Genomic DNA, 20,127 nt, shown 5'->3' with positions numbered 1-20,127 from the left:
ACAGAGGGCGGAAGGAGGTTTCCCCGCTGCCGGTGGCTGGAGGCCTGCGGCCAGGTGGTAGTGAGTGGGCAGGGAGGCCGGAGGGGCTCCGAGCTCGCATCTGCTGGGTGGGGACAGAGGCAGGGCGAAACTCCTCACGTTTATTGTTACTTAACACGATTCCTCCCTTTGGTCATAGATAGCAAATTTTTTTGCTGATAATTATGACCCTGTAATAATTTTTGATAATTATCATAATCTTCTAGGAAGAACGTCAAATGGTATCTGGCTTTTGGTTAGTGAAGAGTCACAGTGAGAACCCACATGGAGTATTTTCAATCAGAGGACATTAGTTTTTCTTTGAGAAAACAGGCTTATTAAATTTTCAGGCTTATTAAATAAACTGATGTTTGTATTGTCATTAACTAAAAATAAAAGTGTGAATAAGAAATGGGCTCGTAACTCACACGTTTTCAATGTTGATTTATAATGGGGAAAACTGTGTATGAAAGACCTCATGAAACGCTGCCCTCAACGTACATCTCCAACGCGACTGGATTCTTCTCTGTGGGCAGAAAGCTCTGTGTGGGACAGGCGAGAAGTGGGTAGACAAGCTAGGAAACTGAGCACGCCGCCTGTTTTGTAAAGTTTTCCCATTAACTTTAAACACGTACTAGTTCCCGTGCTACTTTGGTGAGATAAATAATTATAAATTGGAATCTCAGAGCATCGTACCATCTTTAGAGAGCTCAGAAAACAGACCCAGAAGCACGGACTCAGCTTCCTTGTGAGGTCCGCTGCACGCGGGGGCTCGCCGTTCTGCGCAGTGACGGGGGAGTGTCCTTAGCCGTGTGACGAAGTCCTCCGTGCTTCCGGAGTGTCTGTGTCGCCAGGTGCTTGGAGGGGAAGCCGCCGTGTTAGGTGGAATTAGGATTCCAAAGCAGAAAAATGGGCCAGTTTGGCAAAAGTGGTTGAACACGAGGCTCTGACTCACTCTCTTTATAGCTGCCAAAGTGGTATTTGCAGGATGAAGAACCAACTCCATAGCCCCTCTCTGAGAAGCTGCGGTCAGAGGCCGCACCGACTAGCCTGGAACCTGAGACGGGGCGGCCTTTCTGGGCTGGGTCCCCGCAGGTGCTTCGGGACACTCCTTCGCTGGGCGAGGAGCTCGCTCTTCCGTGGAAGGGCACACTGCGGTCCGCCCCTCTATCCTCAGCGCCTACCCTCCTCCAAGGAGGGATCCCGCGGATCTCGGCGGGACGAAGAGGGGCCTGCGACTCCAGGCTAAGGAATTTGGGCTTTACGCGAAGACAGGAGAGGGCGATTGGAAGTTCTTAAACAAGGAAGGATGAAGCGAAAAGCGCCTCAAGACGATTAACTCAATAGTGGGGAACTGATTGTTATCATCCTGCCTTCGGGACACACTCTGACACACTTCTGAGTCATAGTGAACGGTATGTGTCGCGCTGGCGGCCCAGACACCTGTGTGAATAGCTGATGGAACCAGGGTTCGAACATCTGCTGCTTTTTTTTTTTTTTTACTCGAAATTAGCGTGTGTAGTTAGTTTTTAACCGCTTGCTTTAAGTTCACAGAGGCCAAGCAGGATTAGGTCGGCTGTATTTTATCATTCAGCAAACAGTCTCATGCCTACCGTGTGTCTGTTGTGTTGGAAGCACCAGGGACGCTGACGACAAGATGGACGCAGAGCGTCCGTGACTCCAGGGCGCATTTGCAATGGTCCAGTGTCACTGAGAGCGCTGGTTCAAAAGTCACCTGAGCAGAGTATAAAGACGCCGGCCCTCCTCATTCTGCTCCTCCTGTGGCGTGTCGCGGGCAGACGCCCGGGAGCTCACGGCCTGCCTGGACGCCCCCAGACGTCGTGTGTCCCCGCTGGTGTTGGGCCCTCCACAGCGCCATGCCTAACGGACAGCGGCTTTCTCTAAAATGATTTTATAATGAGGCGCACACGTGCCAGACTTTAGTTCTTAAAAAGTGTATTCATTGATTGCTGCCTAGGAGTCACTGATTTTCCACCATACACGGCTCTAGCAGCATGCGAGGCTTTGACTTTATTCACTGGGCAGTTTTTACACATGGCAAATCCATGATAAATAAACGCCTAATAGCATTTCTCTTAGGCGTAGAGTTTTTTAATAAGTTTATGGCTTTATGACTAAGTGCCATTTTTTGAAGGAGTATATGAAAAAGCCCCTTAAACTTCTGAGCTTTATTTCTGCATTCGATAGGCTCGGCCTATTTCCTGTCACCCTGTTTGAGAGAGAAGTTTTACATGGCTGTTGCTGGAAAATTCTGAATATTTTTTGCATGTTAAATAGTCACCCTACTTATATATTTGTAGAACTATTTTATCATTTTCTAGATCATTCAGAACCCTAGAAGGTGTGTGGCGAATGGCTGACTTGAGGATTTTTAAGGGAAATTTGGTTTGTGCCTGCTCCACCAGCTTTAAGTCACACCCGCCCACAACACAGCGAGGTGACAGCAAGGCTAGCAAAACACTGTGTCCTCACTGGTGAAGCCACGGGACACGCAGAGCCACACAGAAGGGCCCTGGCGGCTCTGGGCAGGCCTGGTGAGAAGCCACCTTTGAACCGCGGTAGGAAAGTCTGTATCCGAAACAGCCTGTGGGTTAACGGGAAAGCGCGCCGTCTGGGCGGGGATGGGAGTCTGGCTGCTGGTGCTGGACAGGTGTCGCGTTGCCCTGTGGCGCACGGGAACTTAGGTTGCAAACCAGTGCCACCTCCATCAAAAGAGCGGTCTAACGGAAAGGCCTGGAGAGCTACGAAGGACCCTGTTCCCACGCGTTGAAAGGTGTGGCGCGGTGCCCCGGGCACTGTGGCCCGCCTGCCTGCGAGGCGCCCGAGCGTGGGCGGACGGAACTGCGGGTCTGTGGGCGGCCTGCCTCGCGCCTCCTGTCCTCCCCTGTTGAGGTCCTGCCCCACGTGCCCCTCCTCCGTTCTGCTGCGCTGGCAGTCACCCGGCCTTTTCCACCTGTCACCACCCACGTGCGGCTGCCTTTGGGCCGAGAAGGCAGCCTCCCCAGGGCAGAGGTCAGGCCCGTGTCTTGCCTCGGCCCGAGGCGGAGGGCCAAGCTCCGGGCCGCGCTCCCGCTGCCGGCACGGCGGCCCCGCTCGCACGCTGCGTCGGTCTCCCTGTTGGGTCGGCGCCCCGCTCGCTGTCCCCGCCAGCCCCGCGTCTCCGCGGCCTGGCAGCCTGGTTGGCTTGCGCGGTAGCTGGCGAATCGCGCCGAAGGAAACCCGCCGCCGGTTCTGGGCTCCCTTCCTGGCGCCACCACCTTCCAAGGCAAAGGTGAGAGGCGCTCAGCAAATGAGCAAGCACAGCTGGTGACAAGCCTGCCACCCTCCACTTGGGGCGGGCAGTCGCACTGAGGGCACACGGCCGCGACGTCGACGGTGAGCTGCCGAAGGCCCCGAGGTCGGAGGGCGAGCTGGGCGAGGGCCTGCAGGGACCCATGGGCCCGCCACGCGCTGGCTCTTCAGTGTTTCATCATAAACGCGAACGCCCGACCTGCTGTAAGAAGGCGTGTTCTCCAGGTGCCACCTACGGAGCCGGGCGTGGGGGCGAATCCGTGGCGCGCGCTCTCTGCTTCCCGAGCGAGCCGCGCGCCGCTCACAGAGTCGCTGGGCCTCCTGGCCGCTCCGAGCCGGTCGGGCAGCGGCGCCTCCGAGCTGCGCACGCAGCCTGGAGCCCAGCGCCCGAGAGGCAGGCGGCCGGCCGGGCCCGCGGCTGCCGCCGCCCGCGCTTTCTCGCTCCTCTCCTGGCCGCCTGTGCTTCACGGGGAAGGAAACAGTGACTCGTAGGCCGTGAATCATATTTGTATGCCAGGGAATATTTCAGTGAAATTACTGCTCTCTCGGGGCTTCTTTCAAAATCCTAAGTTAACAACTTCCTTCATGTTAAAATATTAGTTCAGTTCATATGTGGCTTATTACATATTTCGAATGTAATTCTGAATTAAGATTTTTATGGGTTTTAGTGCCATATAGGAAGAAAGCGAAAAAGACTGTCATTTGAAATAGACATTTGAAAATTTTATTTCTGGTGAATGATGATATAATAAATCCCTGATTGTATGAACCGACATCTTATAATTTGATTCTACTTAAAGCGCAATTGAGAGAGAAAGGAGATGTTTGCACCTTTCAAGTTAAAAGCACAGAGGATTCACGCTGACTCTGAGTAGTATAGCTCTCCGGCTGATGTTAAGTCACACTTTCCATTATTAATCCTTCTTTGGGCTTTTAGAACTTTTGGTTGAAAATTCTTTGCAGGGAACAGTTTGTATACAGAGTTTTAGCCTGGGAGCAAATATCTCATGACCCACTAATAGGTCTCTTTAAACAGTCAGATGAATGCTAAGGGGTTTTATGAGGAAAGCAAATTTTATGTTTCAAAATGTTTACTCTTTGGGGACCAGCAAGTTAAAATGAACTTAATTCATTTTTGTGGGACTGCATTGTTTTTAGTATTATACTCAGAAAAGTTACTCAGTTCAGATGATAAACTTCCAAAACTTATCAAGTGGAACGCCTCAGTTCAACAGCATTTAATCCATTTTAAGGAGCTGTTAGAATGAATACAGAATTTGTATTCTAATTGATTTAAGAGCTGAACTTTAGGTTTTGATGGTTAGGAAAAAGAGAAGGGGGTTCTTATTTTGTGTTCTAATTGTGTGATTTGTGTGCTCTGAAAACAAACGTGCGAATGGAGAGCGCGCCACCACGCCGGCCAGGGTTCTCCAGAGAGGGCAGGCGTAGGCTGCGTGTGCAGAGGCACCCCCCCCCCCGCCCCCAGTTTATTTTAAGGAGTTGGCTGCTGTGATTATGGAGGCTTGGGAGTCCCCATCTGCCTGCAAGCAGGAGACCCAGCAAAGCTGGTGGTGCGGTCCCCGCCTGCATCCAAAGGCCGGAGAACCGGGAACACTGGCAGATTAAGTTCTGATCCAGGTCCAGAGGCCTGAGAGCCGGGAGTGGCAGGCGCCTAAGGCCTCGTCCAAGGGCCGGCGAAGACCAGGGTCCCCGCCCCCTCAGTGGGTCAGAGCCAGGGAGCCTTTCCTCCCTGCGCCGCCTGCCTCACGCGGGGCCCAGTGGGCAGGCCGATGCTCGCCGTGCAGGCGGAGGGCATCTTCCCGGCCCGGGCCGCCAGTCCAGTGCCGCTCTCCTCCGGAAACACCCTCAGAAGCCCTGTCTGAGCAAATATCCGGCGCCTGTGGCCCGGCCGGCTTGACATGCACAATGAGCCATTCCAAGCGCCGTGAGTGGTTCTCTCCTATGCCCTGGTCCTATTATTTCCAAAAAGCACTCGTATTGTACATGAAACAGATGAAAATGTTCTGATGAAAATATTACTGTAGCATTAACTTTCTTTTTCCTGAGGTTGTGTTAAGAAGTATCCAGCGATCCCCCCACCCCCTGCAGAGACCCCTAATACCAGTCAGAACCGCTGCGCAAACCTGTAATCGAGTCCGTCTTAGGGTTCTCGTCTGGGGACGGTGCCTGCTGTTGGTCCGCCGAAACAGACGCCGCCAGCTTTCAGCCGCGCCCGGGCCTCCTGCATGCCTCATCTTCCCAACCAGCTCGCGCTGCCCAAGCGGAGGAGTCTCATGCTGTTATTTTTCTTTAATGTGTTTAGAGAGGACTTACGCAGTAACAGAAAGAATATTTATTGAGCGTGCTGTTTACGGAAAGCTAGAATTACGATGCAGCTTTTTCTGGTGGGCACGTCACGTCCCGCGTGGTCAAGTGGAGGCCGGTCTGTCTGGGGCCTGCGCTGTCTCCCGGTCCTGCCCCTGCGGCCGAGTCTGTGGCATTGCCGCTCTGCTGTCCGTCCCTCAGCGCCGGCCTCCCCCAGGGCCCCTGGGTCACGGTCACCGGCGCGGCAGACGTGCTGAGTGCCCTCCCTGTCTCGCGCTTGCTCACGTTGAGCTGTCGAGATCCGTAGAGCTTCAGGTCACGATTCTACCCCAGTAGGGGATGCGCAGCTTGGGGTGTGCCTCGTTGTGGAGAACTCCGCTTCTTGGGGGCGTTTTAGGCAGAGTTGCGTGTGTGTGGGAGGAGGGAGTTACAGATGTGTGGACTGAGCTGCACCGGCATGTGTTCCATTGCTCATATCTGAGTTGATAAGGTAGTTGGTGTAGCCGCAAAAGTATTTCCGTCTTATTTTAGTATGAGTTAACAGGTCTCTACTCCGTTTTGTCTCAAGGACTGTTTTTATGAATTCCATGGGAAAAACCAGGACTATATAGCGGAAGTGGGCACAAGAGGGTTTCAGATAAGCTGGGCCAGTGCAATATTTCTCAGGTCCCAGATTTTCACTGGGCCAAAATGTGAAATGTGAGAGACGTGGCTCCTGTCAAGGGTTGGCAGCCTCTGGCCTGCGGGCCAGGCGTGGCCACGGCCTGTTTCTGTCAATAAAGCTTTATTGGAACGCGGCCTGTGCTCGTGTGCGGCCGCGGAGCCATCACCGCAGCCGCGGGGCTGTAGCAGCCTGCGTGGCCCGCGCAGCGTCTGTTACCGGCCCAGCACGCGGCAGCTGCCGACCCCGCCCCGCCGGACACAGCGGCTCCTGCGGGACACTCCAAGGTGTGGGCTAGAGCGCGGAAGCGTCTCTCTCCTCTCTTCGTGCCCTTACTTGATGGTTTAAATTGCTTCTCGACTCCGGTTTCTTCCTTCTGGAGCCCGCCCTGGTGCGAGCTGGCGACCTGGGGACACTCAGGCTTCCTGTGCTGGAGGCGGCGGCGCGGCGCGGGCGCTCGACCAGGAACGCGGCACGGGGGTGGGGGGACCCACGCGAGCTCCGGGTCAGAGGTGGCGTCTGCGAAGGCGGAGGCGGACATACACCCTGGTCGAGCTCTGGGAGCCGGCTTGAGCAGGCCGCGGCCGGCAGAGAAGGCCGCAGTTGCACTTAGCACCAGGCTCAGGACATCCCTGTGCCAGGACAGCGTATGACCGTCATTCATCCCGGCCGGCCATCTGCTGACTCCTTTTGGCTGCACCTAAAAAGTCAGAGGTGCTTCGTCTGTTTCCAAACCAGAAATAACTCAGACGCAGCCTCAGCAGCACTCGAGTTCCCCGGTGTCGCCCTGGCTCGGACTTAGCCGTCCCCACGCACTGGTCACCGGCAAGCGCCCGTCCCCCGGAGGTGGTGTCAGGCGGTGGTGTCAGGCCTCCTGCACCGCCGTGGTCACAGGAGGGCTGCCGGCGGCCGGGCTCCCGCGCGGGCCGCCTGTCTGTCAGGGGCGAGCCCCTGGCCGCCGCCGCCGCCAGAGACACATTCCTGGGGAAGGTGATATCTCTGGGCCCGGAGCAGGAGGCAGCGGGGCTCCTGCGGCGCCGAGGGCGCAGCGTCCTGCCCGGCCGCCGGTCGGCGCCCCGTGTCCTTCGGGACAGGGCTCGGGGCGGGGGTGGGCAGGCTGGAAAAAAGAGAAACCAAAATCCGTTGGGAAAAGGCCTTCCTGCCACTTCTCTCTAAAAGACCAGAATTGACACGTGTGAATTTCAAGTGCTTTTAGAACAAAACTACTTAATATACAGTTTTTAATGAATTCTCACATAACATTTATAACCATTTGTTCCCGCTGCCAATACTTGCTAAAGTCTGTTGATGTTTGTGACGGAAGTATTTTATAAAATCGAAGGGGGTTGAAATAGAGCAGCGATTTTCACCCTTTCTCACCTCATGGCACACGTAAACTAATTTCTAAAATTCTGCGACACACGAAAAATGTTCTTTTTGCCAATCTGACAAAAAAAAGGTGTAATTTTGATTCATTCATACCAGATGGCTACCGTTGTGTTGGCTGTGGTTATTTTTTAATTTGGCAGTGTAAGGAAAAAGAAGTCAGCGGCACTGACTAAATAGTCAGGTATGGCAGGTTTGAAAAATTCTTGCAGCGCACCAGTTGGAAATCCCTGAAATGGGTACTCCGTCACATCCATTTTGACTCGGAAGAGCCGCGATCGGATGTGGGGTCAGAAGCTTCAGTTCCTGTGCGCCTGCGGCTGCCTCTCCCAGCCTGGTGCTTGACATCGTCTCCTGGAATGTCCGTTCCATGTGAAGATTGTTTTTGAAAAAATGTTTGGTCAAATGAAGAGGCAAACAAAAGCTTCTCATCTTTTAGAAGGAAAAGAATGCTTTGAACGAATTTCTCGCTCACCCGGACCTGCCCCTAGCGCCTCCCCCACTCCCAGGAGGAGGCCGGTGCTCACCCGCATGAAGGCCGCTGCGCGGCCGGACGCCAGGCGAACGTGCCAGAGCCCTGCGGCCTCAGTGTCCAAGAGGCGCAGGGCTTCTGTCTGCGAGGCCGCTGCTGTCGGCCGCGGGCTTTCATAGTGGCTGTGGGGGAGAGGAGAGGAAAGAGTGAAATTTTGAGGACGTAGCCAGGGCCATATATTTACTGTCTTTGTTTACAAGTACAGTATAGGTTTTTGAGTTTGCAAAAACAAATACAAATATTTATATAATATTTTTAGAGATTTCCATGTTTTGGCATTTTGGGGTTTTAATAACATGTCCCGCTGGCTTTTGCAGTTTAAGTTAAAAAATGTAACATTAGGCTCAGAATTAAAAAATAAGGCAGAAGCAAAATATCAGGTAACAGAAGGCTTGTGGTGAGCGCGCGCCTTGGGCGCCGAGCTACCGGGCCGGCCGGTTTCCGGGAGCCGCGGGCGTGGGAGCTGATCGGTGGGCTGCTGTGCGCTCCCGTGCAGTTTGGGTCTCTGGTCCCTCCGTCAATCGAAGGGCCCTGTTTCATGTGCTACAAATACAAAGCCTTTGTATCTAAGACTCTTAACATATAAATGTTCATTAAGGAGGAATGTAAACCGAACCAGCAGGTGTCACCAAGGACCGTAATAACATTATTAGCTGTGATTCACCTTTTATTGTTACTCTGCAGAGATGCCTCAGTGCGCACAGCTGTACGGTGATGTTGCGGGGGTCCTCTGTCCTCTGTGCGGAGTCCCCCGCTCTCCATGCTGCCCGAGCAGGACACGGGCCGTGTTTTAGAGAACACGTCTGACGCATAGCAGCAGCTCTGACAAGGTGTAGTTCAAAGGATGTTATGAACTTTCCTTCATTTCAGTGTCTTGAAAAAAATTCCACATACATTATTCTGTGTCAGTAAAGCTTATATTTAACAGTTTGAAGGTTTCTTTCATTCTCTGTGTTGTATTTTTTCCAAAATTCTAATCCTGTTGACTAGTTAACAACCATACTCATTTGATAGGAATAGAAGTAGGAATTCCTAAACATTGGTTCTAATAATGGGCCTAATTTCCCAATGAAAACGGTATTCACATTCTTTCCGCACACAATGAGCTATTTTATTTTAGACCTATTCCAGTCCATTGAGTGGTCAAGGGAAGTAATGTCTGTCTTTCTACGAAATGGAAAGGTTCATTACATTTCTCAGCTGATCGTACATTTTATTGGAAGTGCTCTCTCTTATTTCTTGTCACGTGATGACTTGCCAGAACTGCAAACCCAGGAGGCAAACACGGGTCCGGTCCTGTGCGAAGGCCTCCGGAGGGACGGAAGCGAGGAGGGAGTCCGGGCGGAGGGTGGGGGCCCTCAGGAAAGGCTGCGGAGTCCGGACCGCCTGAGCTGCTTTCATTTTCTCGTCGCGCCACGTAGCACTGGCGTGTCTGACACGCACGCGTGACGCGGCAGGCTCGAGCATTCCTCGGCCGTCCCACTCCTGGATATTCCCTCAAGGGAGATGAAGATGCGGACCTGTGTGCCGGCCTTCAGAGCGGCTCTCTTTGTCCTTCCCCAAACTGGGAACCAGCGTGTCCTGAGTCGGGTTCCTCTGTGTTGGCAGTTTTGGCAAGCGCGGCACGGAGGTGTTTTCTCCCAAGGGGCTCATGCTCGGAGGCATGAGATGTGTGTTGAGCTTGCTCTCCTGGCTGACTGCGGCCTGCCAGGCCCTCCGCCGCAGGGTTGCCTTTTCCCCTTGTCACTGATAAATAATTGTGTGGGGGGGGATATTTTCAGACACTCTAAATAACTTGTTCCACTAGTTAACATCCATCGATGAGCCTTGCCTGAATCAGTTAACTTCCCTGAAGACTGGCGAAGAGTGTTTTTTTAATTCCATCACAGTTTTTCTTCGTAAGGTGACATTATCTTGTAAGGAGCAGTTCCTCTCTTCTCTGCTGTTTATTAATTTATATCTTTATGACTCACGGGTTTTCTTTTATTCAGTGGATTATGAGTGACTCTTAAACGGTTCCAAATGCGGCCGTGGGACCCCGTGTCCGCGGGCTGGGCCCCCTGGACGCGGCCGCACTGCTCCTTCCGCAGCCCGGTGGGGTCGGGCTCCGTGGGTCCTTCCCGGCCCCGCCCTGTGATTGGCCCCTCCCTCTGGAGGGCCCCGGCTCCTGCAGGGGGAGGAGGGCACGTGGAAACCAAGAGCGGGGGCCGGGTCAGGTGCGTGGTTTTCGCTGTCATCGGGGAGCTGGTGACGCTCCAGAAGCAGACATCGTTCTCTTCGAAGATCTGATAGCGATCTTCGCTGCTCTTAAATGTGACTCATAAGGACAGAGATGCATGAATGAACTGTTGATACCAGTGCAGCTGCTTGACTTTCTTTGTCGTGTTCGATATGGAAACCCTGCTTGCCTGACTGTGGGAAACGCTGCGTGACTCAGTCAGTGCAACAGAGACCAGGGGTGAGGTCAGGAATGGTCCTGCTGAATGGGGAGTGTGGGGCCAAGAAAAATATTTAGCTCTGGATTTGAGCTTTGAGACTCTGCCAAGCATCAGTCACCCTACAAGTTCCCTGGCGCCCTTTTGCCGTCTGTAGGTGTTGCGTGCACAGGGCCCTAAGCCACTGACCTTCTTTGGGACGAGAGCTGTTTTAATACAGTCAGTCCTCTTTACTGCTATTCATAAGTTGTAGCTTTTTTGATCGACAAAATATAGCATTAACATTTTTTTCATAGACTATTTAGATGTTATACATAACTTGAGATTTTGTGGATAACCTTGATGATTGAAGGGCACCTTCATTTCAAGAAAAGGAAGCCGTTGAGTAAGTTTGAACGAGTATACTTCAGCTCTTCAGAATTCTAAAAAATCAAGAAAAGAAAAACTTCTAAAACTGTTAATCTGAAATCTTCAGAGTGGTGTGCGCAATAGCTTCATATTGAAGATTTCATGTTGTGTCAAGAATCTATAGAGATTCATGCTATAAACTGTAAAGCATGATGGAATTATCTAAATATATGTTTGAAAGCAGAAAATATTTCGAAATGAGTAGAATCTATGCTTACTCTTTGTTAGTGCAATTGGATTTACTCTAAGCTTTGGATTAAGTTAGAAGATGAATTTGAAAGATTTTAAGATTGGCCTTTATGTCTTCAGGTAAATAATTTTTGTTGTAACATGAGGGGAATAGTCTCCTTTAGCTAAGCCTTCTTCAATATTAACTATAATTTTAAAATGCTTTCTATCTAATGGCTGGAGATATATATATTTTTTTTGAAATGAAGGTCACAAAGAAAATGCATGAAATGATTTTCTTTCAAATATATATTTAAGCCTCATCTTTTTTTACTCTATATGTTTTAATTCTATATTTTATAATCGATAAAGAATCAAGTTAGTATTTTTAAATTTATGCTAGTTTATTTTGTCAATTTCTCCAAAAAATACTGAACTTTTAAAGTTGGCTATCACAGAGGGTGTCTATAGCATAGAATAAAGTTTCTTACTTTGATGACCATGTTGGCTATGGCGAATACATTAACTGTGCTTGTTCAAATAATTTTTAGGAAAAAGTACACAGCATGATTTAATTTGCTTTTAATTATCTCAGCTTTAGAAACTTTATAAATATGTTACAATATGGGGACTGGGAAGGGTGAAAGGAATGTAAATGTAGGGACTGAAATGCTGCTTCCGTGCTCAAATTCGGACGAGCACCTAAATAGCGTGTCTGAGGATGACGTGATTTATTGTATGATTCGTAATACATACGGGACACTTAATTCATAAATGTTTACTAGGGTCATATGAACGCTAAAAATTTAGCCCACTGATAGGGTTTCTTAACACTACATAGTTTTTTTCGTTGAGTTAGCTTTTATTTCTGAAATTCAGATTCCTAATTATATAGTTTTATTTTCTGCAAAACATGTGGCTGTACACAAGAATAGGGGAAGATTGTTTTACTTTACCATGTGCTGGGTTTGTGAATATATGTCAAAATATTTGTCGTCGTTGAACAATCGGGGTGGGGGGGGGACCGGAACGTGTCCTGGAGAGCCGCTTCCGGCGCAGCAGAAGCGCTCGCTTTCTCAGATACAGCCGAGTGGCAGGAGAGGACCAGGCGGCGCGCCGAGCCCCTCCGCTGCCGCAGGGACGAGGTGCGGCACAGGTGTGGCTGTCGGACACGTGATACGTGCGCCCTTTCTCCCGGCGGTTCACCGCGAGGCGTCCGCGCCGCATCCTCGTCCTGCGCCTGGCCCTTCCTAACACCCACCCGGCTCGATTGTCTTCTCTTCCCCTCGTGTGTGTGAGGTTGCCTTTCCTGTCTCCCACCGTGTCTAATCAGTCAATGATGAGCGATATGAATTGGGAATGCTGTCTTTACTTAAATTTCAACTTTGCGTCTTTGCAGGTTTCTGAAGTGCTTGTCGCTTGGGACGATGGATGAGCAATCGCAAGGCATGCAAGGGCCACCTGTTCCTCAGTTCCAACCGCAGGTAATGAATGGGTCCTCGTGAGCGCCGGCGCAAGAGCGCGTGTCTGTATTCAACCCATGGATTTACAGCTCCGTTGGGAAATATGGTGGCCCGGATGCTTGTTATGAAGGTCCCAGTTTTACTGCGAGTAGTTTATGTTTTCAGGTAGTACTTTAGAATACTTTGTTCTCCTGCACAAAGATGAAAGAAAAGTTGCAGCTTTAGCTTTTAGCTCTGATGGAATAACCTTTAAAGACTTTGAGGGTCAGCGTGAGGCTTGGGGAGAGAAGTCGAAGGCGCGGCCCCACCCAGGCTGTGGCTGTGCCTGTGGAATTTGTGCCTGTCTTTGCTTTGGCCGGTGACCCTGCGTTGTCCCCAGTACCTTCAATCAGTGCCACTTCTCTCGTTCTCTGACGAGTACTGTGCTTCTCCTGTTAGGTAGTTGCTTGGTTTTTTGTAACATAATGAGATAAGAGGAATATCTTAGCAAAAAATGTCCACACACCCTTGAAATTCATTACATGGCTGTGTGGCCTTCGGCTCAGCATTTGGCGACATTTAAAACACTCCCCCGCGCGGCGGCTCCTCGTGCGGGGGGCCCTCTCAGGGGCCGCGTGGCTCAGCACGTCTTGGCTCTGCTGCTCTGGGAACGCTGCGGCGTGTGAGGGGCGGCCGCTCTTTCCGAGGAGCCCGTGGCCCGGCGGCTTCGGGAGACGAGAGCCAAGCCTGGGCCCATGCCCCCCAGGCCCCCCGGCGGGCGAGCGCCGTGTGCTGTGCTCTCCCCGTCCCGGCCACGGGGCCCTCTCCTTCCTACCTTGCAGGACACCTGCTGACTTCTCCCAGGCCCAGGTCTGTGAAGCATAGTTCAGGAAGTACTGCCACCAGCGATCGTCTTAGCTTCGTGAATGGCCTCTGTGTCTTCGTTCCTCGTGCCCCAGCCCCATCCCGCCGCCTCCAATTTCAGAAATCCTGCCCGTCCTTCAAAGGCCGCCCCAAATGCCTTTGCTCTGTGAAGGCCTCCCGCGTTTCCGAATGTAGCATCTTTTCTCGGAAACCTAGGACGCACGCTTCGCGTGTCTCTGCTGCTGCCTCCGGCACCGCGGCGTCCCTTCCCGTGCACCGTCCCCTCGCCTGCTCCGTCGGGCGGAGGAGAGTCCTCTCCACTGAGGCGGTGGAGTCCCGTCCTCGCCTGGAGCTGGGTGCCAGCCCAGCCCAGCCCGGCCGGGCTCTGCCCTGCTTGCTGCTGTCCCTGTCCCGGTTCCCTGCAATCGCTGGGGGGGCCCTGCAGCTTAGAGTGAGGCCAGCGCTTCGGTGTCAGGATGGTTGTCTGTGCTCTTAAGTCTACTCTCTTCCTTTGGCGTTGTGGCCATAAACTACCAAGATTACAGGACGCGGCATCTATTAGATATAAGTGTAGCTTCGTGCCGATTTTACACACAGACACAAACACTATCATTGCCTGTTACGTTGCTTCTAGCAAAGATGGCAAAAGAAACACCTCTAAAAAGGAGGCCACTCAGGTTGTAGTTTTGAAATTCACAGGTTTGAACTGTCCTCGGTTGCGAAGGAACAAAGCCAGGCACTTTCACTTTGCCTCCTGCCGGCCCACCAGCGGGGGCGGGGGGCGGCCGTGGGGTGGCCGTGGGGGCCGAGAGTGAAAGCCGTTGTTTCCGGGGCTGCTGGCTGCCCTGCGGCGCCCGTTCGGGGTTCCCCGCCCGCCTCGCCTCTCCGCACGGCCCCTGCTCGCGCCCCTGCCGCTGCTCCTGTGCGGGGGGGCCCTGGGGCTGGCCCCAGGGGGCGGGGGGGGGGCGGGCGGGGAGGGGGAGCTGCTTCCCCCTCTGCCTCCAGACGGGGGTGAGAGGCAGCGAGAGAAAGATGGCCTGACAGGCGCGCCGAGGCCCCAGTGCCTATTAAGTCTTTGACGAATGTGGCCCCTCTCAGTCGCATTAGTTCAACAGGCCGGGGAGGGATGGCCCTTGCTCAGGGCGACAGCTGTCCTTTGCTTTGTTCACACCGTTGGCCTGATCACAGGGCCGATGGGCCACATGTGGGCAGCCAGGGACTCGGGTCCCCCTGTGCCGCTGATGTCGGCGTGGACGCCCACAGAAAACCGAGGGCGTGGCGGTCTGTCCCGTGATGGGCGACGCGCGTCCCGGCCTGTCTTCCTTTCCTCGTTCTGAGATGGGTGCTCTGACCCCAGGATGCAGAACACCTGGTCCCCTTTTCAGAACAGTAAGAATTTCATTAAGTTTTAGAATGTAAGATGGAGAGATTTCTGTATCTTCATTAGTTTTTCTGCATTACTATCATTTCTTGAGCTCGAGGGGTAACTTTTTCCTGTCGGGTTCTCTTTCCTCCTTTCTCCTTTTTCTCTTTCCTCCCCCCGCCCTCCGCCTTCCTTTCCTTTGAACCCCCCACCGAAGCCTAGAAGCTGCTGACAGGCATTTTGGGATGCTTCTCCTGTGTATTCTCATTGCTTCAGGGCCCTTGTTTATGGGATAATGGATTTAGCTTAATTTTTTAACACACACAGACTGTAAAAAGACGATGACAGAGAAAGAGTAAAATATTTACTTTCTACCGAGACTAATTCTGAGCAGTGGAAGTTCCCACCCAACATTACGTGGCATTTTGATTCATGGTCATTGCATGACAAAGGCTGCGGTGCATTCGCTTTTTTAATGTAAAGTGGAGATAAAACACTTACCATCCAAGTGCGACCCTAAGGCTTTCTGGGAGTGATAGGGGGGAGCAGTAATGGCCAGGGCTTGGCTGTAACGATTCTTCGTGAACGCAAAGGGCCCTGGCGTGACCCTTTGGCTGCCTGAGATGGGGGAAGGCGTCCAGGTCCTCGGGGAGACAAAAGGCCACCCCTGCCTTTGCCCCCTTGGCAGGCGTGAGGACCGTGTCGTCTTAGAGTCGTCAGTTCAGGGGCAGGCGATGACCCCTCCTTCAGCTCCGTGGCAGCCCCAGCGATGGCCGCCCCCAGGTCCCGCATCCTGGGAAGGGAGCGCGGTGGGGGGAATGGAGGGGACCCCCCAGCAGGGCCAGGCGGTCCCCGGGGCCGGCGGGCCAGACGCAGCGCGCCCAGGGGCGTGCGTGGAGGGGGTCGGATTTGGGACAGGGCCGCGCTGTGACCGTCCCCTCTCAGCTGGTCTTGCGGAGCTGCTGGATGCGGTGAGGGTCACCGCTCTGCTGACTTCGTTTGATCCGTTGATTTTGCCAAGTCCTTGTCATGTAGCGTTGACAGCGAACACCTGCTTGTAGGAGTTGAGATGTAACGTTCTCCTTTAAACAGTTTACTTCGGTGAATGAGCAGCAGCTGTTCGGGGGACAGAAGGGCCTTGCTTGCGGGTCATTCCTGACCTGGGCCCTCGAGTCACCCTGCGGGCCGCCCGCGGCCCTGCCAGGCCGGCCCTCCCGCCCCCAGCACTGCTCCCCCTCCTCACGCTCGCGGCGGCTTCCTGCTTCGCTGGGAGAACCGAGCCGCCAGGAACGACTGCCCAGACCCCGCCCGTGGGTGTCCCGCTCGCCGGTCGGCCCCTGCCTCCCATCGGACGGACGAGTGGGTGACCCAGGCCAGCCCTCGGGCGCTCCAGCCGCCTCCACGCCTTCCCCCTCCGCTCTGCCGGATGAGCTTTGTTGACAAATAAAATCGAAGGACATGTTGAAATTTTGTTACTTTTAAATTTTGGAGAAATTCAGTGACATTAATGTAAAATATAAAGTAATTTATTAATTTGCACAATTGGTAATGTGAAAGTCCTTCGTAAGAGTTGATTGCAGTAACAATGAAAACCTTATTAATGACGGGAAATATTATAATTAACACTGGCTTGTGTATTGGATCATTGATAACAATACCTCTAGGAATTATCAGGACATGATTTCCTCTCTGGGGATTCTGTTGAGTCCATGATGCGGCTCTTTAATTTCCCTGGAGAGAGTCCTCGACATGATGTTACCCTGATTTATCTTATTGCTCCGTCAATGTCCTTGGATCAAGTTTAAAGCGAACTAATTAATTTAGTCCCAGCGAGTTGTCTGAAGAGCCTGCGCCTGTGAGAAGAGGAGCCTGCGGCGCAGCAGAAGGAACCGCACCTTCAGGAGGAAAGTGCGTGGGCGGGGGCGCAGCGGCGCGGGCTGCGGGCGCAGGCGCGCCCCACAGCGTCGGCAGGCGCGCGTGGCGTCAGGAGGGCACGTCGGCTGCCAGGATTCGCTGGGAAGAGCATCCTTCACCCCGGGGGTTGGTGTCCCCGTTGTCATGTGTGACTTTCAGTATTTATTTTGCTTCTGAGATGTCAGGATGCTTTTGTAGTACAACCTGTTAGTGTATAGATTTAGACCTCTCAAGAGGCTAAACATAATAATCTACTGCAAAAATAGAATAAAAATGCTTCCAAAATCAGTTTTGATTATGCCATTTAAGTAAGAGTTGTGGATGTCTCATAGTTAGTCATTACGAAATAGAGTCACACGAAAAACCAAGGTACAGGCTTACGGGATCTGTGCTAATCAATTACGGTTTGAGACTTCTTCCCCAAACGAAGTGTGTTTGGAATAGCGCCGCGGGCGTCGGGCCTCTTGTTAGCCGGCGACCGTCACTGCCGGCGCGCTCCAGCCCGATGCCCGGCGGCCGCCCGGCGTGGCCTTAGGGGCAGCACCGCCCCTCCGCCATGATTCCTAGGAGGACTCTGGGCGGAGTCGCCGTAGTTAGAGGCACCGCATTGTCGCCCGGGGCCCTGCTCGGGGCCAGACTGTCTTCTCTTGCGAACCAGGAAGCCAGGCCGCATGGAAATGGGGCCCCCAGTTGGAGGCAGAGCCCGCTGTCACAAGGTCACGCAGTGACAGACCAAAGCACACACCAGGCGTGGCCTAGAGAAAGAGGGTCGAGGCAAGAAGGTCGAGGTGGAAACTACAGGATTCTAGCCTTGAAAACTCGAGGATGTCCCAGGAGTCCGCGCACACGCAAGCGCTGCCAGGAGCCCTGGGGGAGGCAGGGTCTAGGGGGCCGCACACCTGCGCAGGCTGGGCTCTGTCCAAGGCGCTTTACCCCACTGCCTCACGTGGACACTGGGCTTGCAGGCGCGGCCCCGATCTGGCCGAGGGGGGCAACAAGGTTGGGACGCTCACGCAGCCAGGAAGGGACTGGGCGTCCGGACGGGACTTTGACTCCCAAGCCTGCGCCTCTTCTCCTGGGCATTCGGGGGACTCGTGGGCTCTTTGACGGCGCCAGGCCTCGGCCAGGTTCGTGGAGGGGGCTGCTGGGAAGCACAGGCTCAGCGCTGCCCGAGTCGCGCTGACAGGGTGGTGGGGCGCGAGCGAAGTCTCGGGGAGCCCGGGTGTAAAGGGGGCTCTGTATTGCCTGTGGGGGTGCTGCTGGAGGCGGAGGCAGTCGCAGGCCCTGGGCACCGCCCGCCGCTCCTCCCGGTTCCGCGAGGCCGTGGCTGGCGCAGGGCGGGCTGTGGCGCAGGGCACACTTGGGAAACAAAAGGCGTGGCCGGCGGGTGGGGCCCAAGGCCAGGTGCGGAAGTGACTCAGAAGCCCTCCTTCATTGGTGGCACCATTGTCTTTATTGTGTAAGAAACAGAGTAGTAGCTTTTACTTTTATAAAAACTGAAGATCCTTTAGGTGAGTCATAGTATTCAAAAGCCATTGTGTGCGGCTCAGAACAATGCCTGGTCATTAAGGGACTGCAGGGGATTGAGACCGTTTATACGCCCAACTGAGAAGAGAAAAAAAAAGGCAATTTAGTGATTTTATTTGGTTTATAATTCACTCTGATTTGAATCACTTTAGTTGCTGAGTTATTTTATTCCCAGGATAACTCCAACGCTAAGCTAGGACCACGCTCCCCGCGATGGACGGCCCCCGTCAGAGCGAGGGGTGGCGCCGCGTGCAGCCAGATGGGCTCATCGCGGAGGTGAGCGACTTGCCTGCGTCCGACGGCCTCCCAGGGCCCCTCCCGCACACGCTTGCTCTCCTGCAGGCTGCAGTGCGGCGAGGAGACCAGGGGCAGCTGGAGACGCGCGGCCGGGACCCTGCTCCTGTCAGCCCTGCGCGTGCACCTGGGCGACAGCCCCGGGAGCAGACACGACGGGCTGTCACTCAGCCACGCTGCCCTCTGAGGCGAGGCCGTGGGGGAGGCCCTGCAAATGGGCTGCGGAGTTCACATGCGCTGCCCACCGTGGAACAGATTACACCCAACGAAGTGTCTAGTGCTCAGGCCGTATCAGCCTAATCCTCGGCGGCAGTTCATCCCTCGGTGGCCAGAAAACGCCGCCCTCTGGCCCTCTCGCCACGCTGGCCGCCGCGTGCAGGGCGGCGCCCAGCCGTAATAAACCCAGGCCGTGTGCGATCTGACATGCAGATGTAGGTCATTGCATATGTAAATGTGCGATTACCAGCCTGCATGCCAGGACACATTAGCGAGCCCCTGCTCCCGGCGGGCAGCCGTCACGCCGCCTCAGCGGTTCACACCGACGTTTGTCAGCTGTCACGCCGACGGAAGACGGAATTCCCAGTCACGCTTAAAGCACAGGGACCATCGGACAGTGCTCCCGGGGAGGAAGCTGCGTCTTACCGTGGAGACCGCTGCCGTGTTGTCACCCTGAGAAAGCTCAGTCTGTGCTGGGGCGGAAGAGGAAGGAGTTCGGTGTCTGAGATGTTGGAAGCCATTTATAAACACAAATATTTCTTAGAAAAGCACAGGGAGAGCGCAGCCCGGCCCTTGGCTCCCGGGGGTCAGTGGGGGAGGGCGGCTGCGTAGCCGGAGCACCGGAGACTTGCAGGGCGGGGAGACTGTCCTGTAGGTACTGACACGGGTGCGTGTCCCTGTACATTTGTCCCAGCCCGTGAATGTGCAACACCAGGAGCAAACCATAATGTCTGCGGGAGCCTCTGCCTCATGGTGATGTCAGTGCAGGGCACGAGCTGCAGGAAACGCAGCGTCCGGGGGGACGCGGTGACGGGGAGGCTGTGTGCGTGGGCGGAGCCAAGGGTGCCTGGGAGATCTCTGCGCCTGCCTCTGCTTTGCTGCGGACCTGCACCTGCTCTAGAAACATAAAGGCGCTCTCACAAACTGTCGTGCAGTGGCAGCGAACCCCCGCCCTGCCCCGGAAAGGCCCTGCGCGCGTCACACAGCGTCGGGGAGCTCCGCGCTTGTGTGTTGCGTGGCAGGTTGGGCTAAATGAATATGCATATTTATTTACTCCATTTCAGCTCAAGGCTACTTTGAAAAAGAAAAGAGTTATCAAAGAAGTACTAGATTGCACAGGGCATGTGTATGTTCTGTGAACGAAAGACCCCTTTTAAAATGCCAGACTCTTCCCCCTTCCTTGTGCCCTGACTTGTCCTCTCCTTCTTCCATGACTGGTTTTCTTCCATATGACATAATAGGTACATGTGTTCGCAGTGGGC

At 53.8% G+C, this 20,127-nt stretch overlaps 1 protein-coding gene across 3 annotated transcripts in view; it reads left to right on the top strand.

Moving 5' to 3' along the window:
- Nucleotides 1-20,127, top strand: part of NEK7 (NIMA related kinase 7) — a 75,550-nt gene that overhangs the window by 17,779 nt on the left and 37,644 nt on the right. For all 3 annotated transcript variants that reach the window (XM_054576551.1, XM_054576552.1, XM_054576550.1), the window contains exon 2: nt 12,645-12,729. In XM_054576551.1, the coding sequence (XP_054432526.1) occupies nt 12,673-12,729 (57 nt within the window). In that variant the 5' untranslated portion in view covers nt 12,645-12,672. The remainder of the gene's footprint in view (nt 1-12,644; nt 12,730-20,127) is intronic.

The sequence above is a fragment of the Pteronotus mesoamericanus genome, unplaced genomic scaffold (assembly GCF_021234165.1).
Source record: "Pteronotus mesoamericanus isolate MK-2021 breed Mesoamerican mustached bat unplaced genomic scaffold, CSHL_Meso_final contig_347, whole genome shotgun sequence".
Classification (NCBI taxonomy): Eukaryota; Metazoa; Chordata; class Mammalia; order Chiroptera; family Mormoopidae; genus Pteronotus; species Pteronotus mesoamericanus.
Note: the sequence above shows the minus strand (reverse complement) of the source record. Positions and strands in the feature narration are given on the sequence as shown.